This window comes from Halichoeres trimaculatus, unplaced genomic scaffold (genome assembly GCF_033239565.1).
Source record: "Halichoeres trimaculatus isolate MK-OKI-2021-1 unplaced genomic scaffold, fHalTri1.1 fHalTri1_scaffold_21, whole genome shotgun sequence".
NCBI classification, from domain to species: Eukaryota; Metazoa; Chordata; class Actinopteri; order Labriformes; family Labridae; genus Halichoeres; species Halichoeres trimaculatus.
The window spans coordinates 6308383-6328785 of NW_027437199.1; the positions used below are offsets into that span (position 1 = coordinate 6308383).

General features: G+C 41.7%; 1 protein-coding gene across 2 annotated transcripts; it reads left to right on the forward strand.

Annotated features, from left to right (window-relative positions):
- The first annotated feature begins 399 nt into the window (after positions 1–399).
- lhfpl3 (LHFPL tetraspan subfamily member 3) lies at positions 400–20177 on the forward strand. 2 transcript variants are annotated; one of them, XM_074698769.1, is made up of 4 exons: positions 400–1387; positions 17331–17561; positions 18798–18851; positions 19137–20177. In XM_074698769.1, the coding sequence occupies exons 1-3, from the start codon at positions 955–957 to the stop codon at positions 18818–18820; spliced, it is 687 nt and encodes a 228-aa protein (XP_074554870.1). In that variant the 5' UTR covers positions 400–954; the 3' UTR covers positions 18821–18851; positions 19137–20177. The 2 variants fall into 2 exon arrangements, with proteins under 2 accessions (XP_074554870.1, XP_074554869.1); XM_074698768.1 differs by having other exon boundaries at positions 401–1387; positions 19164–20176.
- The last annotated feature ends 226 nt before the right edge of the window (positions 20178–20403 follow it).

Below are 20403 nucleotides of genomic sequence, written 5' to 3' on the forward strand. Positions count from 1 at the left end.
ATTAACAACTTGGAAATTAATTTAAAGTTTTTATTCATTCAAATTTCGCTGACAATCAAAATTAACAGATTTAACCCGAGTTAACTAAATTTTACCTCTGGAAGGCAGTATAAAGGCTCGATTACCAAAACGTTAAAATAGTTTCAAAGAAAAAAAAAACATTTTTTGTTTTCAGAACAAGCTCAAAACAGAAAAAGATGGAAGATTTTTTTTTTTTGAAAATATTAATAGTTTTACGATGACGTCATATGAAGTAAAAGCTATGGGAGTATAATAACATCGCACCTGAATTTTTTATTAAATTTATTTCTGTTAGGGGTATGTAGTTATCCCTGTTAAATACGTCTTCTAACAGTGCCTGTTTAATATTTCGCGCGTTATCCCAGAATAACACGTCAGCCTGGGATTAAGGATTGTGGGCTGGGCCTGTGCTGCTCAAGGCTTTCCTCTTACTCTGATTCAGAAGGATCTCAGCTGCGGTTTGTGGGTCTTCAGGCGTCGAGCACAGACGGAACCTTTCAGGGAGATCTCACAGAGACAGAAGAGGACGACGAGGAGGCTGTTTGGCGGCATAACACAGTCCTCCTTTGGACAGTGGTCGGTTAGGGACATTTTAAAGAGATGTGGATGTGGAGGACTAAATCGGGGATTTGAGGAGAGGGTGGATTTCTGAAGCTTGTTTTTCCGGAGCGCACGGCTTCTTGCTTTGCAAAGGGATGATAGCCGAATAGAAACCGTAAAATCCGACCTCGCCGTGGATGCCAGCGTGCAGTGATGCTGCAGGTGCACCGTGATTGAGTGAAGTCAGTGATTATAAAGAGAAATTCGCCCATACTGACAGAACAGGCGATCAGAGCAAGTTCTCCATCAGGCTGAGAGTGAGTCTGTTTCCGGATCAGGTGCTGCAGATGTTCTGAGGCTGGGAAGACCCTCTTCACACACACAGACCAGAGGATGGTCCCCGGGGCCCCCATCACCACCACCATGCTCCCTGCCTCCGAGGCTGCCAAGATCTACCAGACCAACTACGTGCGCAACTCGCGCGCCATCGGCGTCCTGTGGGCCATCTTCACCATCCTCTTCGCCATCGTCAACGTGGTGTGCTTCATCCAGCCCTACTGGATCGGGGACGGCGCGGACACCCCGCAGGCGGGCTACTTCGGTCTGTTCCACTACTGCATCGGGAACGGGCTGTCCCGGGACCTGACCTGCCAGGGCAGCTTCACCGAGTTCAGCGCCATCCCCTCTGGAGCCTTCAAGGCCGCCTCCTTCTTCATCGGCATGTCCACGGTGCTGGTGCTCACCTGCATCGGCTGCTTCGCGCTCTTCTTCTTCTGCAGCACCGGTACCGTGTACAAGATCTGCGGCTGGATGCAGCTGGCTGCAGGTAAGACCCTCTAACTTCAGGTGTGGGTGTGGGCTCAGGGACCAGGTCAGGAGAGTCAGACTTTATCCAAACCTATGCAGAGTTCAAGTCTGCACCTGCTTCTGTTGACCAGACCCTCTCTGAGATCTGACCAGAGAACTCAGAGCTCATGGAAGCAGCTCCATCCTATTTTGATGCATGGTGGTAACCTCTACCTTTATTACTATTCTTCTTTTGTTGCAGCCTGAGTGAGACATGATGTAACCCTGTGAAGCCTGAAACAGGGTAGAGACTGTTGTAGGCTTAAAACAAAAGAAGCCACAGAGGCATCTTCTATATCTGCAGGAATAACGTGCATGCATGTGTTTTTGCAGATGTGCATGATTAAATTGAACAAAAAAGCTCTACATGCCATATTTTATGCTAATTTGTGCAGCTGGAGTTTTGTCAAATCAGCCAAACACTCAACTCAGTGTGTTAGTAAAACAGAAACAGCTCAGTCATCAGTGTTTTCCTGTGTTTACACACCTTTCTTTTTACTTAGAGCAGAATAAATTAGATTTATGCACATTTTTCTCTTCACAACAGAGTTGCTAAGATTTTCATGCACCTTAAACAAGAGAAATTGCAAAAAACAAAGACTCAAAGGTGCAAAAACATGCCCAACATGCGACTGAATTCTTCTATCTGCGACTAACTCGTCGCCGAACTTCCCGTCCATCTTCTCGTCTCTGAAGCACATAGATTTATTTATTTACTGATCTTGATTTTCCTCCGTCAAATAAGTGGAGCAGCTCAGCTTTACGTCTCCGCCAACTGTTTCAGCACACGAGGGGAAAGGACTCAAAGTGTCAGACTGAATCACTCTGTTTCTCATCTGCTTTTTCAGTTTTTGTGGGTTACATTTTAGGGCAACAGAAGCAGAGATGAAGTCCTGAACTCATCCTGCAGATTGAACATATCTGAACACATCTTTAAGGTTTATATTGTTGTAAAAGTCACAGGCAAGAATAGGAAAGTTGATGTTGTTGTGGACCTCCTCTCTGTGAAAGGAACAGATTATAAACAATTTAGAAATCCTTTTTCTTAATGTCAGGTTTTAAAATCTCTACCTAAAATAACTTACCCCGAGGACTATTTTAAATTTAATCAAAGTTTGTCAAACTTAACTCAAGTTTCTGCTGATTAAAATAATCATCACTTCTGTTTTTAATGAATATCTTTGACCTTTCATAAATTCCCACGGCTTCTGTCAACATTTGTGCTTCAATATTTCCCAATCAGCTGATTAATTTATGCTGATCACTGATTCTCTGTGCGCTTCATTCAGTAATGAGATAATTAACATTTAGCTCAGATCTTTTATTTGATCATCTTTGGCCTGGAGGCTGAATACAAAACATGACGCTCTCTGTCTTATTGCTTTTTATTTTAAATCCCCACGGCACCTCCCAGACTGACTCCTCTCGGTTCTGTTTTTCATTTGAATGATTAACGTCTTACATTTTGTGCTTTTCATTTGTTGCTTTATTTTTACTCTTAGCTCCAAACTGTTGGCTTCTCTCCCGTCTACCAGAGATGAAACCTCATTTCTGTGAGTTGTGATCAAAGTTTAACACCTCAGAGTGACATGACGTACAGGATTTAAAGATGCAGTAAGGAACTTTCATGTTGTGTTGATTCTGGCGCCCCCTCTGGTTGAAGCAGCACAGCTTTGACTTTCATGCACAGTGATGAGGTTATGTTTTGGTTTATTATTAACTGACATAACAAATGAACTCTGATTTATCACTGTTAGCTTAAGACTGTGACCAGAAGTAGTTTAACGTTAGCAGGTGTCATGGTGTGATTTCTTAACAGATTTAGGGCGTATTCAGACCTGGACTGTTTGGTCCACTTTAAACGGACCAGGGTTCGTTTCCTACGCTAGTGCGGACTTTCCATGCAGGTGTGAATAGACACAAATGAACCCTGGTGCAGACCAAACAACCAGACAGAGACCCACTTTTTGAGGTGGTCTCAGTCCGCTTCCAAACCTCTGGTGCGGTTCGTGGTTCTCCGGTGCAGGTCTGAATACAAACCAAGGTCCATCTGAACTAACTAAAGGATACATGCACCTTTTGGGCCTATAGAGCCACCGTAACCTGACCGTCTTTGGTTCATACCTGATCCTCCGTCTTCTGTTTAGCCACGCTGTTGTTAGCATGTTGTGGGTCAGGACACGCAGAGCATAGCGTCTCCTTGCTGTGCGCATTCGTCTTCGCTGTTCCAAAATTGTAAACTGTTGTTAAGCTGCTTTGAAGGAGCTGCTCTTGAAACTGAAAATGATTTTGCAGCTCTAATAAAAGCACAAACACATGTTTACCTCCATTTCTGGGTCTGTATTCTGTGTGCCGCCATTTGTCAGTGCTGTCCAATGAGAGCACTGATCGTCACACACGTGGATGTGTTTACAGAATATAGTCCACTTGCAAAAAGTACAATCTGAATACAAACCGCACCAAACGAAAAAAAATAAATCTGCTTTTGGTCCGGACCAAACAAGTGGACCAAAGGACTTTTCTGGTCTGAATACAGCCTCAGACTCTAACAGGAGCCGAACCAGAACAGGCTCTTCATGTCACTATAAAGACTTCAGCTCTCAAACACTCCCAGCTTCAGCTCTCATTATCTCATCTCCCTGTCTCTGCTCCGTGTGATATCGTCTCCGCGTATCTCCCTCACACACCAACAACACCTGACATCTTTCTGAAGAGGCGTGAAATTGAATACGAGACGAGACGCAGAGGCGGCGTGCAGTAATCACATCAGACAGTCTCAGGCTTTTTATCAGAGGGTGTTATCACGCTGCAGACGTGATGAAACCTCAGCCGCTGTGTTCACTAACACACCAGGAAACATGTGGATCAGTGAAACAAGAAACAAATACAGGTTTTGTTTTTGGTGTCAGACTTTCAGCTGGTCAGACGGATTGAGTGCAGAGAAAAACGCTTCGATATTTCTATGGATTTACAGCCTGGGTTAAGAGGCAGCTTCACGTGTCCCAGTGTGTGTGTGTGTGTGTGTGTGTGTGTGTGTGTGTGTGTGTGTGTGTGTGTGTGTGTGATCCAGATGGTGGTCAGAGCTCTGGAGGCCGCTCAGGTTATTGAGCAGCAGCATGCAGCCTCACGTCAGCGCTGTCTCTGCACTGAGCGCGCTCAGATCATCCTGTTTCCATTATCGGTCACGCCTTCCAATCAGCTACGCTTTTAGAGGTTTATTAGTTGTGACTAATGGATTCTCTAATGGCAAATAAAGATTTTCTTATGGCTGAGTATAAATGATTAGTCATTAATAACCTCTGAGGTCACCAGGTTATGAATATCTCCAAAGATGCAGAGAGAAACTATCATGAAATATCTCCGTCCTGTGATGGATTGGGTCGGTGCAGCTTGATTAAGATTTCAGAAGTCTCCGTGAGATCAGACGGCATTCCTTAAGATGTTTTGATGATGAAATCTCTAAGAAACATGCACTTAGACATGAGATTTAGAGGATGCATAAAGCTGAAACATGACTGATTCTGTCTGAAGTTGCTAGTGTCACTGCTTTGAGAGTTTTTCCACTGTCATTCAGTTAATCGGACAAAAATATGGAGTTAGAAGCTTGGGAGAGGATGACATGCAGCAGAAAGCTTAACGTTTGGAAAGCAGAAACTGAGTCGTTCAAGAAAATATATTAAAGTTGTGGGTGTTCATTCAATAAAACAGAAAACAAACATAAAAAATCAGTTATTAAAAGACACTTAAAAAAAAAAAGACTTCAACCATCAGCATGAAAAAAGACTTTGCAGCGCAGGAAGTTTCTTCAGACACATAAAGCTAGCTTCCACTGCCATCGCGTTGTTTTTGTTTATAGCTTCCTTGAACACATCCTGTTGTGATTGCAGTTTGCATTTTAAATCTTTCACTATTTGTTGTTTTTCTTGAAGGCTCTCTTTGGCAAACTTAGCTCCATGTTTGGTGTCAAAATGTCAATGCATATTTTTCTCTTAGACAACCGCCACGGCCTCATAACACAAAAGACGTACCTGTTTCTCTCCTTGAAGCACAAACATGTATTCTTCCCATCTTTCATGAAACAGCCTTCACTCTACATCAACTTTTCTCTTCCTGACATTTTACGAGTTTAATTTCTCAATTCCACTAGTTTCAGAAAATGTTGTGATGTCAAAACACTGCGATCCATATTTCGTAGGTATTATGGGAAACGTAGTTCATGGTCAATGCCCCCTTTTGATTTATCAATTATAAGACAATCAAACCTTTAAGCTCTTGCAGGCTACATAAAATGGCATGGCAGGGTAAGGATGGGAACTGAATTAGGTACTTTTATAGGTACTGACCAATTCAGTCAAAAGTACCTGGTACCGATTCACGTAAAATCAAAAGGTACCATGTTTAGGTACCTAACTGCATCCTTGTGACTCTGAGGGAGTGGAAGAGTAGGTGATTTTCCATGCTGGACATGAACACAGCATTGCAAGGTTTTATATTGAAGAATAAATATATTCAATTAGAAAATGAGATTTTTTGCCACATAAAAACAAAAAAGTACCAAAAATTGCAACTGTTGGGTACCGTATCGTTTCACATGTTAAAGGTATCCATCCCTAATGACAGGCCACATTTGGTCCCTGGGCCTTGAGTTTGACATAGGGCTGAACAATTAATTGATTTTAAACCGACATCGCAATGTAATAAAATGCAATTTTCAAATTGCAAAGGCTGCAATTAGAAAAAAAAAGTTTTATGTACACAGACCTCGAGGAAATATAGTAACTTGTACTTGTTCTCCCTTTAAACCAACAAAAGTCAAAATGTTGTTTTTTTCTGGCAAAAAAACAACCTGTGGGCTGCAAAGATCCATCCAGTAGATCGCAGAGCCATTCCCCTCGTCTCTTTTTTCTGTATGGTTTGTTACCCTTACTGACAACTGGGAATCAGTAAAATTTCACAGTGTTCCTTTGGATATAGTAATACATCCCAGTAGTTTGAGAAGACAGACAGAAAGCTCTGACACTTGTAGAAAGATTCACTCTATAAACTGAACTAACTGAGGATGAAGGGGATTATGAGTCAAAGTTCAGGATTTAATATTAACTTCAGGTCAATGGTGACTAGAGATGGGTGCCTTTCACATTTGAAACAATATGGCTCCCATTGCCTGGTACCTGGCAATCAACAGTACCAGTTTTCGGTACTTCTGTTAATTTGTTTAATAATCAATTTTCAAAGTTTTTCAATTCAACATATTTATTTTTCAATGTATAAACTTCCAATGCTGTGTTCAAGTCCAGCATGGAAAATCGCCTACTCTCCCACTCCATCACAGTCACAAAAGTAACAAACGGATCTTGAAGAAATTTTAAGGAAATGTTCAAAATGGGACAAAGAAGAAGTGGTTAAATTTTAGAGGTGATCTGGATCACCGTCTGGATCCAGGATTTTTTTAAAAGGATTCTTTACCATTGTGAGATAAAACCGTTTTCACCATATGTGTATATAACTCCACCATAAATGGTCGGATTGCTTTGCAAAACAATACAAGACAAGGTCACCATAATTTCTGACAGATGTAAAAGTACGATCCAGATCCTGGAAATATTCTGGATACTAAGCACCAGATTATGAAATATGTACTGGGTCATTTTCAACACTGTCAGGAAACAAATTATCGTTCAAACCTGCAACATACACCAAATTGTAGCAGACAGTCTGCTGAAAGGGAGTATAACATTAAAGTAGGACTAAAGTGTTCTGTTCAGGTCATTTAGTGTTTTTTCAAAATTGAAACCTGTCAACAGGGATCAGATAGAGAAATGAAGAGAAGAAGAAGTGAAGGAATGAAGGGCAGTATGTTGACAGTAATTGGCTGCTGGCTGCTGAGCGTCTCTAATTTTGACCACTCCAGTTGCAGAGCTGTGGACTTAAAGCAGAGCAGCTAATGACATCAGTCTGGTCATTATCCTCTCACACATATAATGGAGGACAGGAAGAAGCTTTGAAGTGATGTAACACGACCACACATGAGCTGAGACGAGACGGAGGGAGAGGAGAGGAAGAAGAGGCTTTCATCAGGAGAGAGGACGGAGACTTACCTGAAGCTGTCTTTAAGTGAAACCCTCTTCTCAGCTGCTCCTCCTGCAGGCTCTGCATTAAGAGGGCTCCTCTCAGCTGGAGGCGTTTCTGTGGATGGATGGAGTCTGAAAACACCACAGCAGCACAGACAGAAATAAAGACGTGACCTCAGCAGTGAATCAGCCAAATTAAGAGGAGGCCGAGTCAGCTCAGGCTTACAGATCTCAACCACAGATTCAATCTGAGCCCCGGATTAGGAAAGTGGATCACCTCCTATAGCTGACCGGGATTTTAAAGGAACCTATAAGAGGCCTGTGAGGCAAAACAAAAACATTAGACACATGAAGGAAGAAACCAGTCTCAGTTGGACTCTTAAATCATTTTTAATGCTCAGTCAGTTTTTATTGGCTTCATTTTTTCATGAGACGATGCCTTGCTGCATTAATCACAAACTTTGGAATTAAAAGATGTCCTTCAAAATAAAAGCAAAGAGTTATTTTTTTTTATATATTTTTGGCACATTATGAGTTAATGGAGTTCAGTATCAAATATTTGGCTCAGAGATGATCGTATAAGTTTAGAAACAATTTATTTTACAATATTACATCGAAAACATTAGGGGTGGGAGAAAAATTTTATGTGATATATTGAGATTTTTTGTCTAAATAATGTTTTTATTTTTTTTTAATTCAACTTCTTCATTTCAGTCTTTCCTTATAAACTTGATTAGAAAAGAGTTACCACTTTTCTCCAGCAGAGGGCAAAATGTTTCTCTCTGACCCACGTGATTTGCATTTTATGGGAAAATATGGCTCCTGATACAGTTTGTAGACATTATCGTCATCATTTAGTGTTGAAGGTGCCATATTCTGCTCCTTTTCTGCAGTTTAATCTGGATCATTGATGTCTGCATGAAATGGTAGTAACATGTTTTGGTCCAAAAAGCCAATAAATCAAGCACAGCAGCATTGTTTCCAGGCTCTCATAGCCCCTCTGTTCAGAACGCTCTGATTTAGTGGGCGTGGCCTTCATATGTAAATGAGCCACCGCTGATACCGCCCCACTCTTCAGCGTCACTGAGAGCGGTGCCACGAGCTCAGAGTGCACAATGTTTAGAAAACAGCGAAGCTCGTTTACCGTAACATTACAGGCTAAAACAACAGGCTAACTGCTGCTAAAGTTAGCATCCTGAAGCTAACATAGAGACAGGGGGGACACTGAGGAAAAGCTCTTACATCTGCTCCACAGCACACAGCATTTAAAATACTCACATTTCCAGGGTCCCAGGTTTGTTGGAGGATGGTTGGTAATGCGCCTGGATTCAGGACCAGTCTATTGGCTAGCCCTCTGTTGGACTGTCCAAAGTTTGAAAAGCAGTCGGCCGTGAAGTGACTGGCACACACATTACAGTTTTACTGAGTGTAGCTGGCACATTTCCTTCATAAATGAACTCTAGACACTTAGTCTTATCTTCTTTCGAGATGGGAAGCTTGTGCTTGGGGGTTCGGGGGTATTTGCTCCGGTGGACCAATCAGGTCAGACTTGCTCCTGATTGGTCAAAAAAGGGAATCGCTGACATTGGCAAGTCCCTGAAATTCCAAACAGCTCGTTTTAGGTCAGGATTTTACATTCACAAGCTCTACTAAGTACAGGTTTTTTAAAATAAATATCATATTTTGTGGGCTGGGAGGAAAGCCAAAGACCCACAAATTTTACTAAAAGACTTAATAAAGTGATTTTTGCATAATATTGGACCTTTAAAGAAAGCAAACTAAGAAAAAACAAATTTTTAACTATAGAAGAAAATCATCACAGAATTGAATCTTGAGAATAGCACCTTTTCCCAGCCTTGGTGGACTAATGATGGACTGATGATGGACTAACAGGGCTGTAGCTGAAGGAGTGTAGAGGTAGAGATTGAGCAGCGTCTCTGAGCAGGGAGTCTTGAGTGTGACTGACAGGTTTGATTGCAGAGCAGTCAGGACGTGAAACAAGCAGATAGATGAGATTATGTGAGACGAAGGAGACGTAGAGGAGTCTCAACTCTTCAGACGGCTCTGAGGAGGTGATGATACTCTTAAAAATCTGTGATCAGGTCGCATACTGCAGGGTGATCTGCAGGGACAGTGTTGGAGCTCTACAGGGTTTGTTTTGTTTTAAAATTAGGGATGCACAATGTTGGATTTTTTTTGCCTGATATCAGATATGCTGATGTTTAACAACTCATTTAGCTGATACCGATACTTTCCTGTGCACATAACTGTAAAGATCATCTACTGTCTTCTGTATTGGAAGTAGCATATTGTATTATGATGCATACTCTTATCACATTTGTTAACGCAAATTTCCAATCAGCCATCTGTGTGTATCTGTGCCAGGAAACATTTTCCTGACCCGTCAGCTGTGTCATGTTCAGTGATCAGTGGTGACACACACTTCATCTTAACTTCTCCAAAGTTTGTTGAGATGATCTCAGGGAGGAATCTGTGACAGGAGCTGCTCCCTCAAACTCCTGTAGACGTCTTGACGTCCTTCCCGAACAAATCATGTAAATGCACACTTCTCCCCGTGGTGTGTTAAATGTAAATGTGCGTAGGTGTTACAGCAGACGTTTTAGATCTGTCACGTCAGAGAGCAGACTCAGATTACTGACTACAGAATATTCTCTGTGAACATATGCTCCCTCTGATTGCTCTGTGTTTCTTGCAGATGCTTTCTGAAGCATAAAATCACTTTTTAACCGCAGACATCTGGACAGCTGCTGAAGGAGGACAAACATCAGAGACGCAGTGTTCAGAGTTTGAAGGAGAATTCTTCAGCTCAAGAAAAGACATGCACGCCTCAGCTGTCTCCTGGTTTTGCAGCGCTGCAGTTATCCTCCTGCTCCTGCTGGGTGAAGTTAGTGTCAGGTGAAAACACGGTGCAGCCTTGAAGCTCTGCTCTGTCGCCCTCTTTAAGGTGTGAAGTTGACAGGAGAGTGTCCAGTGTCCAGACGGAGAGACGGAGCGGTAATGAGGTCTCTGCAGGAGCCTCTGCAGGATGAGGACGAGCTGAACTCACACGGTTTAATAACGCTTTAATCAGGTGCTGGTTTTGGAGCAGCAGGGGGGGCTAACGGCAGGGGGTTCAGAGGGAAATGAGCTGTGAATGAGACGGGATGAGGAAGAGGAGCAGCTGACAGCCGGGAGAATAATTCATGTCTAAGACCAGCTGAGCGGGAGTGTTGATATCTTCCTCCGAGAGAGACAGAGCTCTGTCTGTTTGTCTGTTTGTCTGCCTGTCTGTCTGTCTCCGTCTGCCTGTCTGTCTGTCTGTGTCTGCCCGTCTGTCTGTCTGTCTGTCTCTGCCTGTCTTTCTGTTTGTCTGTCTCTGCCTGTCTCTGTCTGTCTGTCTGTCTCTACCTTTCTTTCTGTTTGTCTGTTTCTGTCTGTTCGTCTGCCATTTGGACCGTCTCTGTCTGTCTATTTGTCTGCCTGTTTGTCTCTGTCTGTCTGTCTGTCTGACAGTCTCTGTTTGTCTGCCTGTCTGTCTGTCAGTCAGTCTGCCTGCCTGCCTGTCTCTGTCTGTCTGGTTGTCTGTCTGTCTGTCTGTCTCTGTCTGTCTGTCTGTCCGACTCTGTTTGTCTGCCTGTCTTTTTGTCTGTCTGCCTGTCTGTCTGTCTGTCTGTTTGTCTGTTTCTGTCTGTCTGTCTGTCTGTCTGTCTGTGTTGTATTAGGAGTCCCTTAGGGAGCGTCACTAAATAGCCCGCTGCCTTCTACACGAGGGATCAGTGACAAATCTCTCAGCAGGGGAAAGTGATAATCTTAAGGAGCATAATCTGGTCCCAGAGGAGATTCCTCCTCCCCCTCCCCCTCCTCCTTTAGGGTCTGAAGGAAGCTGCAGAACCACAGACTGACCCAGTCTGGACAAGGCGGGGAACCAGTCTTTTAAAAAAAAATCAAAATAAGATGTATCTGGATTTTTTGTCAAAAAACCTTTGTCATCAAATTCTTCATTTCAGTCTTTGTTTATAAACTGGATTGGAAAAATGTACCTCTTTTCTCCAGCAGAGGGGGAAATGTTTTTCTCGGACTTTTATGACTTTGACTTTAAAAAGGAAAATAGGACACTAAAAATCGCAAAATTTGTAAATATTGAAGTACCGCAATTTAAATCAAATTGGCACCCAAAAAAGAAGAAAGAAAGAATGGAATCATGAAAATAACATATCGTCCCAACCCTACTCTGAATCAGTCTTTGAGTCTGACTCTCCTACTCTGTGAATGTGTTTTTTAATATTCCTCCCTCCAATCCTTTGAACAGTCTCTCTCAGCTGGACTGGTTCCTGATTGATTCTGTCCGTTAAGTGATTGCTGAACCTCTTCCAGTCAGACCAGTTTACTAAATATGAGCGGGAAGTCGTCAGTCCGTCTGCTGCCAAAGTCTCACAGAGGTCTGTGAAAGCTTTTCTGAGTCATGAGTACGGTGGCTGGAGGGTGTCAGACAGTTTGCAAAAGCTATAACACAAATGCAATCCAAAAAAGAGACTAAACATACTTTTTCTGCTTGCGTGCTCCATCTTTTGATCCTCTCTGTCGTCTTTTCTCACGATGGCGCCGCTCTTTCTCTCTGAACCACCGCAACACATCCTCAGTTGGAGCAGGAGCTGCCTAAACTTTTCTGACTGGCAGTGTCTCTCTATGTCTCTGTCATCTCATATCTTCTCCTCATATCCATGCTGAGCTCTCATCCAAAGAGTGCACCGCTCTCACCCACAGTAGTTTACGTGCAGGATTTTGATTGGCAGGCTCCACCCGACTCCGCCTCCCCCTGCTGGCCCAAAATTCAAATTCTTTATTTGGGAACCTTAAGCAGATGTGAGATTAAAATGTGATTAATTAGATTAATTAATTTCAAATCGTGTAATTAATTAGATTTTTTTTTAATCGCCTGACAGAACTAGTTTGTTTATTTACTGGTAGACTATGTCATCTTTTCTTTAGCTTTATGAATCAACAATGCTAATTGGCTGACACCTACCAGCCACCGTACATTAACCTGTTTGAGTTCAGTCTCAGGCTGTTGAAGGCTGTGGGTCAAAGCTCGACTGAAGAATAGTTGAGTTCCTCATCCTCAGATGATCTGACTCCCTCCGTCCCTGGCTGCTCTGTCGCCCTGCTCCACAAACACACAGCGTCTCCTCCTGACCTCCAACAACTTTTGCAAAGTTTCTCACTCCTGCTTTAGAAAGACGACGGCGCTCTAAGGCTCTGCTCGCTCGCGATGTGATGTGACAGGCTGAATGCGAGAAAACGACACCCCCAACCATCCGCCTGCCAAACAAACTGAGCAAGCGAGCGGCTGATGACTTTGTTTCCTCTGGATCCTTCAGGCCTCTTCAGGTCGAGGTCACAGATGAGATGTTTTGGACAGGGCGGCTGTTTGAGACGACCTTCGACATTAACACTGTCACTGTTGCTCAGGTCACTAAATATAAGAGTGAATCACAACCACACTGCTGAATGAATGAACTCTGCCACCTGCTCCTCTACCACCTGGATGTAAACAGTCACAGAATCTGAGTAAAATCAGACAAAGGTTTCGCCTCAACATGTTAAAAACATGACTCCTTTCCTCCTGCTCACATGAGGAGCTGTCTCTCCTCCATCACCCACAGACCATCATCTGTCAGCGGCTGCTTCATGCTTCATTCAGATCCATCAGTCTGCAGGCGAGGAGGAGGAGGAGGAGGAGGAGGAGGAGGAGGAGGAGGAGGAGGAGGAGGAGACTTTATAGATTTCCCATGGAGTTTATCTTCTTGATCAGTAGTGCCAGGATGGAGGAGACAACTGTTTGATTTATTCTCCTCCCTCTGAATCAGGCAGCAGGACAAGGACACAGGGACCCGTCTAAACCTGAGTGTGTGTGTGTGAGTGTGTGTGTGTGTGTGTGTGTGAGTGTGAGACATGCAGCTGTGTGACATAAAGAGTGATGCTTCTGTCTGCTGATTTCATCACCTGCAGGTTTTTGGTCATACATCAGGCTCTGTTATGACACCTGTCTTTCTGTGTGTGTGTGTGTGTGTGTGTGTGTGTGTGTGTGTGTGTGTGTGTGTGTGTGTGTGTGTGTCTGGAGGTGAGTGATGCTCAGGTGCGCCCTGATTCATGGAGCAGAAACTTCTCTGAAGGTTACCACACGGCTCACATTTAAAGTCTGAGTGTTGTCTGAAATGTTTTTAATGACTGAAGGACGACGTTAAAGAAGTGTCAGTGTCTCCCCTGTCAATCAAATCAGTCATGTCCTTATATGGACAAAACTCATCAGTTTAATAACTTCATTAATAACTAGTCCTGATAAAAGAGTGTGTGTTGATAGAGAAACACTTAAATTGATACTTAAACTGTGTGTTGAACCAGGCTTTAGACAAGTTTATTTCTGGACACTTTATGAACCTTTAGTTTAAGGTTAAAATGAAATAAGTACAAGGTTAGTTTGAGGTAAGTTTGTGATTAATGCAACGTTAGGTTGAGATAAGTTTAAGATTAGTTTGAGAAAGGTTTGTGGTTCATATGAGGTTAGTTTGAGGTAGGTTGAAGGTTTGAATTTGTGATTGATATGAGGTTTACTTTGAGGTAAGTTTGTGGTTACAACAAGATTAGTTTGAGGAAAGTTGAAGGTAAGTTTGTGGTTTGTTCAAGGTTAGGTTGAGATAAGTTTAAGATTAGTTTGAGAAAAGTTTGTGATTAATATGGGGTAAGTTTAAGGTAAGGTGAAGGTAAGTTTGAGGTAAATTTGTTTGTATATATGGTTACTTCAAGGTAAAGTGAAAGTAAGTTTGAGGTAAGTTTGTGGTTACTTTAAGGTTAGTTTAAGATAAATTTGAGATTAGTTTAAGACAATTTTTGGTTAAAATGAGGTTAGTTTGAGCTAAATTAAAGGTTAGTTTGAGGTAAGTTTAAGATTAGTATGAGGTTAATTCATTTTAATTCTGGGTAAGTTTGTGATTACTACAAGGATGGTTTGAGCTTATTCAATGTTTAGACTGAGGTTATTTTTATATTAGTTCAATTTAAGTTTCTGGTTAATTTAACATTAGTTGGAGATAAATTATGTGTTATTCTGAGGTTAGTTTCATGTTAATTTGAGGTAAGTACAATGTTAGTCCAATGTAAGTTCTTTGTTAGTCTGAGGTTAGTTTATATTTAGTTTGAGATAAATACTTGGTTAGTTCGTGGTCAGTTTGAGGTCAGTTAAAGTTTAGTCTGGTGTCTGGTGATGTTATCTTAGGCCTAGTTTGAGGTTAGGTTGGGGTAGGGATGGGTACCAAACTAGGTACTTTTATAGGTACCGACCGTATTCTGTCAAAAGTACCGCGTACCAATTCACAAAAAATCAAAAGGTACCACGTTTAGGTACCTAAATGCATCCTTGTGACGGAATGGAAGAGTAGGAGATTTTCCATGCTGGACATGAACATAGCATTATAAGGTTATATACTGAAGAATAACTATGTTAAATTAAAAAAAAAGCATTTTTTACTACATAAACAAAAAAAAGTACCAAAAATTGTTACTGTAAGTCCCGTTACCGATTGCCAGCACTGAGCATTGTTACCGTATCGTTTCAAATGTGAAAGGTACCCATCCCCAGGTTTGGGTTAGTTTGATGTTCATCTGTAGACACTTCGTTCCCCTCTGTGATAAATGACCAGGCGTTAATCAAACCCTGTCTCTCACTCTCCAGTTTGGCCTGTCTTCAGTTACACTTCAGCTTTTTGTTTCTCCTCTGGCTCAGAGATGATGAGATCGTAAATTTGATGCTCAATCAGTTTTATACGTCCCCCAGGGACCGCTTCACACCAGCTTATGTTTGACACAGCGTAAACTTCAGGTTTGCTTTCAGCTAATTAAACTTAGACACTGTCACTGCCTCAGTCGTTTGAAGATAAGAGTGTATTCACCTTTGTTAGTCTCTCTGAGTCTCTGAGGTGTGTGTTCCTTTACTGTTTCTCTACCTCTCACATATCTTGTCGAACTTGTTCCAACCTTTCTTTCAACTCCAACCATTCCTGAAATCACCACACACACATTTGAAGTTGTTGAAAATGTTGTATTTTAATTCGAAATTCATTAAGATAAAAAAAACAAAGGCTAGCCCATTAAACAGTTTTAGATTTCACCCTGAATGCTGTGCTCTCTGTGATCCTGTAGGTGTTGTTTTTTCTTGTTCATGTCGTTTATTGTTCGTCTCTCATCACGCTTTCGGTTGTTTTCCTCCTCTGTCAGTCTGTTCTTTCCTGACGAGCCGACGCCTGAAGCTGCCGACGTTATTTTGAGCTGCATTAATCAGGCACCTCTCCGCTGTTTCCTTTGCTGTCGTCTTTGTTCTTCTCCTCTTCACTCCTCAACCCCTCATTCCCCCTCTCCTCTCTGCTCCAGCTCTGTGTCTGTGAGAGGAAACAAGGCGTGAAGATGATGTTGATTTTTGAGCGTACAGAGCTGCTCAGACTGAGTGAAACCTGTTTCAGATTTCAGCACCGCACACTGCGGACAGCTCCTTTATGGGATTAGGGCGTTAGCAGGAAGTTAGCGCTGCGCTAAATGAAATGACGTCTCAGACTCATTCATCTTAAACTGTGCGACTGATCACGATACATATTTTAAAGATTCAGTAAAAGTTAGATAAATATGGTGCAGTATGTAGTGTGGTCCAGTAGGGGGAGACTCTGGGTCAGGGTTTAAAATAATGAAGTGACAGAAGAGAGATGACTTCATATGACGCTGCAGATACCTGCAGGTCAGACAGGTGTGTTTGGAATCACTGCATGACTCCAGGTGTGGTGTGTAGTTTCTGTGTCTCCAAGCTACACACACAAACAGAAAAACACACACACTAATATGCACACCTGCAAATTCACACACTCCAATAACCATGGCGTCTAAAAGAACATCAATTACTGAAGCAGACGGCTGCAGCTGGGCCTGTGTGTGTGAGTGTGTGTGTGGCAGCATGCAGCGATTGGACACAGAGGTCCAGATTTTTACACTTCCTGCTCCAAATGTCGGCACGCCTCTGCCAACAGCTGTCAGCTGGGAGCTCTCAGGGTGTGTGTGTGTGTGTGTGTGTGAATCAAGGACATTCATTAAGAGGATGTTAGAGAAACTTTTCAGTGTCAAACTTTCAGCCCTGTTTATAAGCTGTGTGTGTGTGTGTGTTTCTGTGTCTTGCAGTGAGTGTGTGGAGTTGTAGGGTGAAAGTTTGGACCTATTTCCTGTTTGAACACTGGGACTCTGGTTAACCACACTCTCTGTGTACAATTATTATAAATACACACTAAATTTTACAACAAAAAGAAAAAAACTAGAGTTAAATAGTGATAAAATAAATAATAATAATAATAATAATAGTAATGATAATAATTAATGTAAAGAAAAAATAATAAAATGATAATAAATAATAATAACATTAATAAATAATAATTAAAACAATAATAATAAATAAATAAAATAAATAATGATAATAAATAATAGTTAAAAAATTAATAAAAAATATAATTATCATTAAAATAATAATAATAATAAATAAAATAAATAATAATAAATAATAATAATAAAAGTAATAATAATAATTATAATAAATAAATAATAATAAATAAATAATAATTAATATAATAAATAGAACTTAATAAACTAAATAACAATAATAATAATCTTTTTACTGAGAAGATTAAAAAATATATACACATAAGTTAAAATAAAATCAAAAGTATAGAGAAAAATAGCGCAACACATGATGAGACGTTCACTGACTCTTCCTCAGACTGACAGTCCATTCCTGACCCCTCTCTCTGTGTCCCTGTGTCCCAGGTACGTGTCTCATCCTGGGCTGCATGATCTACCCGGACGGCTGGGACAGCGACGAGGTGAAGCGGATGTGTGGCGAGCAGACGGATAAGTACACGCTGGGGGCGTGCTCCGTGCGCTGGGCCTACATCCTCGCCATCATGGGCATCATGGACGCCCTCATCCTGTCCTTCTTGGCCTTCGTCCTGGGGAACCGCCAAGACAGCCTGATGTCTGAGGAGCTGCTGGGAGACAGTAAGACCAGAGAGGATGTGCTTTTCAGGAACACTGTAGATATTCAGAGAGAGGAGGAGGAAGAGGAGGAGAGAGAAGCTGAGAGGATGGTGAAAGGATGAAGGCTCAGTCGGTCAGTTTGATTTTTATAGAGCTGGAAAAATCAGATTCAAGCGCATTCTGGGACAAGTAACTTTTCTCTTCTTCCATTGGCAGATTTTTTTTTACTTGTTACAGGCAATTTAGACCTAATTTTTGTCTTTAAATGACTTGAAATAAGACATTTTTCTGGACTGGTCAGGTGAATGTAGCTCATATTAAGTCTAAAAAGACATTGTCTACTCAAAATAGGAGAAAAACGCTTGATAAGATTTCAGTTTTTGGTAGTGAAGGATATAGGTTTCAGTCAGGATCCTGAAAAACATCTCAGGTCAGAAATCTGAAGTTTTTTAATGATGAGTTTATCCTCTGACGTGTGGAGTCTGATTTCATGTTTCCATGTCTCTGCTGGACGTTTAAGTCTGGGCTTCTGGAAACAAAATCAATCTACTTTCTCCTTATTTAATTTCCAACGCCCGACAGAATCCTCTGCTCAAATCAGACGATGTTTTCACCGTTGGTTGAGATGACAGCAGTGGCTTAAGGAAGAGGAGGATGAGCAGAATACAGATGAAGGAGGATGAGGGTCAGAAAGAGAGACAGGGATGCAGACCAGGAGAAAGAGGAGGAAAAGGAGGAGGGGTGGAGCAGTATCAGGGGTTAATTGAAGCCTGGAGGAGCTGAATGGAGGCATGAATTTCCTAAAAGCTGTTTACACGCCGCGCTGCAGCTCAGACACATGAATCACAGACACACGATCAGGCCGGACACAGAGGGAGGAAGACAGACTGCTATCAGACAGGGAGGTGGGGGAGTGGGGGGTAATGAGCTGAGGATGAAGAGGAGGATGAGAGCAGAATAGGAATCAGGCCGATCCATCAGAGCTCAGATGAAGTCCAGACGATGTTTTCCTCTCTGTCACTCAGGAGGATGGACACAGACATCTGTCCGTGATACACACACACACACACACACACACACACACACACACACACACACACACACACACACACACACACACACACACACACACACACACACTCACTCACTCAGCTGCTCCTGAAGTCTGGTGTCACACTGCCCTCTGCTGGTTAAAAGATGTCACTGTTATTCACCTTCTCTGCTCTGATCGCTGCTTTCTCTCTTTTCTCTCCACAGAGGCTGGAAACAACGCCATATAACACACACACTCACACACACACTCGTATACAGGTAAGAGTGTCTGTAAGAGGATGTCTTCAACAGAAAATGATGACGTCAGTCTTTAAATTTGTGTGTTAATCGTTTTAAATCAGGAGCTTAAAATTTGTCTTTGATGTATTTTCTTTTCATCTTCATCCTGAAAATCTTTAAAACTGAATCTGTTCAAACTTTATAAAACACATCTTTAATTTTGTTTCTGACCCTACATTTTATGGGTATGTTTGATTTATTGGTTTGATGTTTTTAGAAATCAGGAGAGACTCTGATCTGAAATAATCTGAAACCTTTCTGCAGGTCTGATCTGATCCGTCTCGTCCTCAGGTGTTACAGCCTGTGGATATGACATTGTTGAGGATCCAGAGTCCAAGTCGTGGTCCAACCTGAGGCTGGGATGAGGATCTGAAGAGAGGGAAGAACAGATCAGAGGAACGGAGGTCTGACAGGGACCTGATCTGTAACATAGCCGTCTTTTTCTTAAAGTGGAAAAAAAAAAACTTCTTAGAGTCTACCTGTGCCACTGTGTCGTCTGGAGACGTTTCCTGTCGATGTGAGGACGGTTCAACTGTGAGATGGACTCTTTGCGATGAGGTTTAGCTCCAAGACGCCCAGTGAACCACAGCGCTGAGCGACGGCAGCTAAAACGAGCCAGACTGAGTGACACAAACCAGACTAACAGACTCAACACGTCACTTCTTCTCTAAGCAGGAGTTTCTCTCTGACGACCTTTGACCTTTGGTTTGAAGGACGATGAATAAAAAAACAAACCCTGGACGTTCAGAGAATAAACCTCTGATCATGTTATGATTAAATGTTTGATGTTTTAGAGTCAGTTTAGTGATCAGGACTTTGCAGAGCAGATATAAATATGAGAATCTGTCATGAAGTGTGTGATCTGTGAGTGTGTGCAGCTTTATTTACGTCTTTGTGGTTTGTCTCTGACTTTGAAATGTAAACAGTGAAACATCAGGCTCTTTGTCCTCACAGCATTTGGAAACTTAAAGGTGGAGCTGAAAGGAGCCTGAACATATCTGGACTCTTTGTTGTATCTCTGTGTCCCGTCTCTGAGTTTAAAGCTAAAAAAAAAAGGATTAAAGAGGAAAAACTCATAAATAAAGGGTTAACTGATAAATGTGCTCAGTTTGTCTCCAGTAAAAATAAATACCACTTTTATCTCATGCAGCAGCTGAGGCTGAAGGAGGGGGTTAAATTATTGATGTTCCTGTTAACTGCTTTAAACCATCTCTGCTTCTTTCAGGGTTAACCAGAGTTCATGTTTTCAAAGGTCTCTTGAATGGTGGCGTATTGCAACCACTGAAAAAAAATCCTCCTGTTTTTATGGCATAACTATCTCATAAAAAAATAATTTATTTATTTTAGAATTTTCTGTTTTTATTGGAAACTATCTTGTGTGAACAGGAATTTATTTTTTATTTTCCTGATTTTTTAAAATACTATCTCTCTTTAATAACAGAATATATTCATTTTTTAGTCTCGTTTTTATGACACACTATCTCGTAAAAACAAGAATTTAGTTATTTTTAAATTTCCTATTTCAATAAGA

What these genes read in the sequence shown, in the direction of transcription:
- lhfpl3 (XM_074698769.1), top strand. Translation starts at nt 955, where the DNA reads ATGGTCCCCGGGGCCCCCATCACCACCACCATGCTCCCTGCCTCCGAG. An exon ending in CTGGATGCAGCTGGCTGCAG is followed by an intron (nt 1,388 to 17,330) that starts GTAAGACCCTCT and finishes CCTGTGTCCCAG; the next exon opens with GTACGTGTCTCATCCTGGGC. An exon ending in TGAGGAGCTGCTGGGAGACA is followed by an intron (nt 17,562 to 18,797) that starts GTAAGACCAGAG and finishes TTCTCTCCACAG; the next exon opens with AGGCTGGAAACAACGCCATA.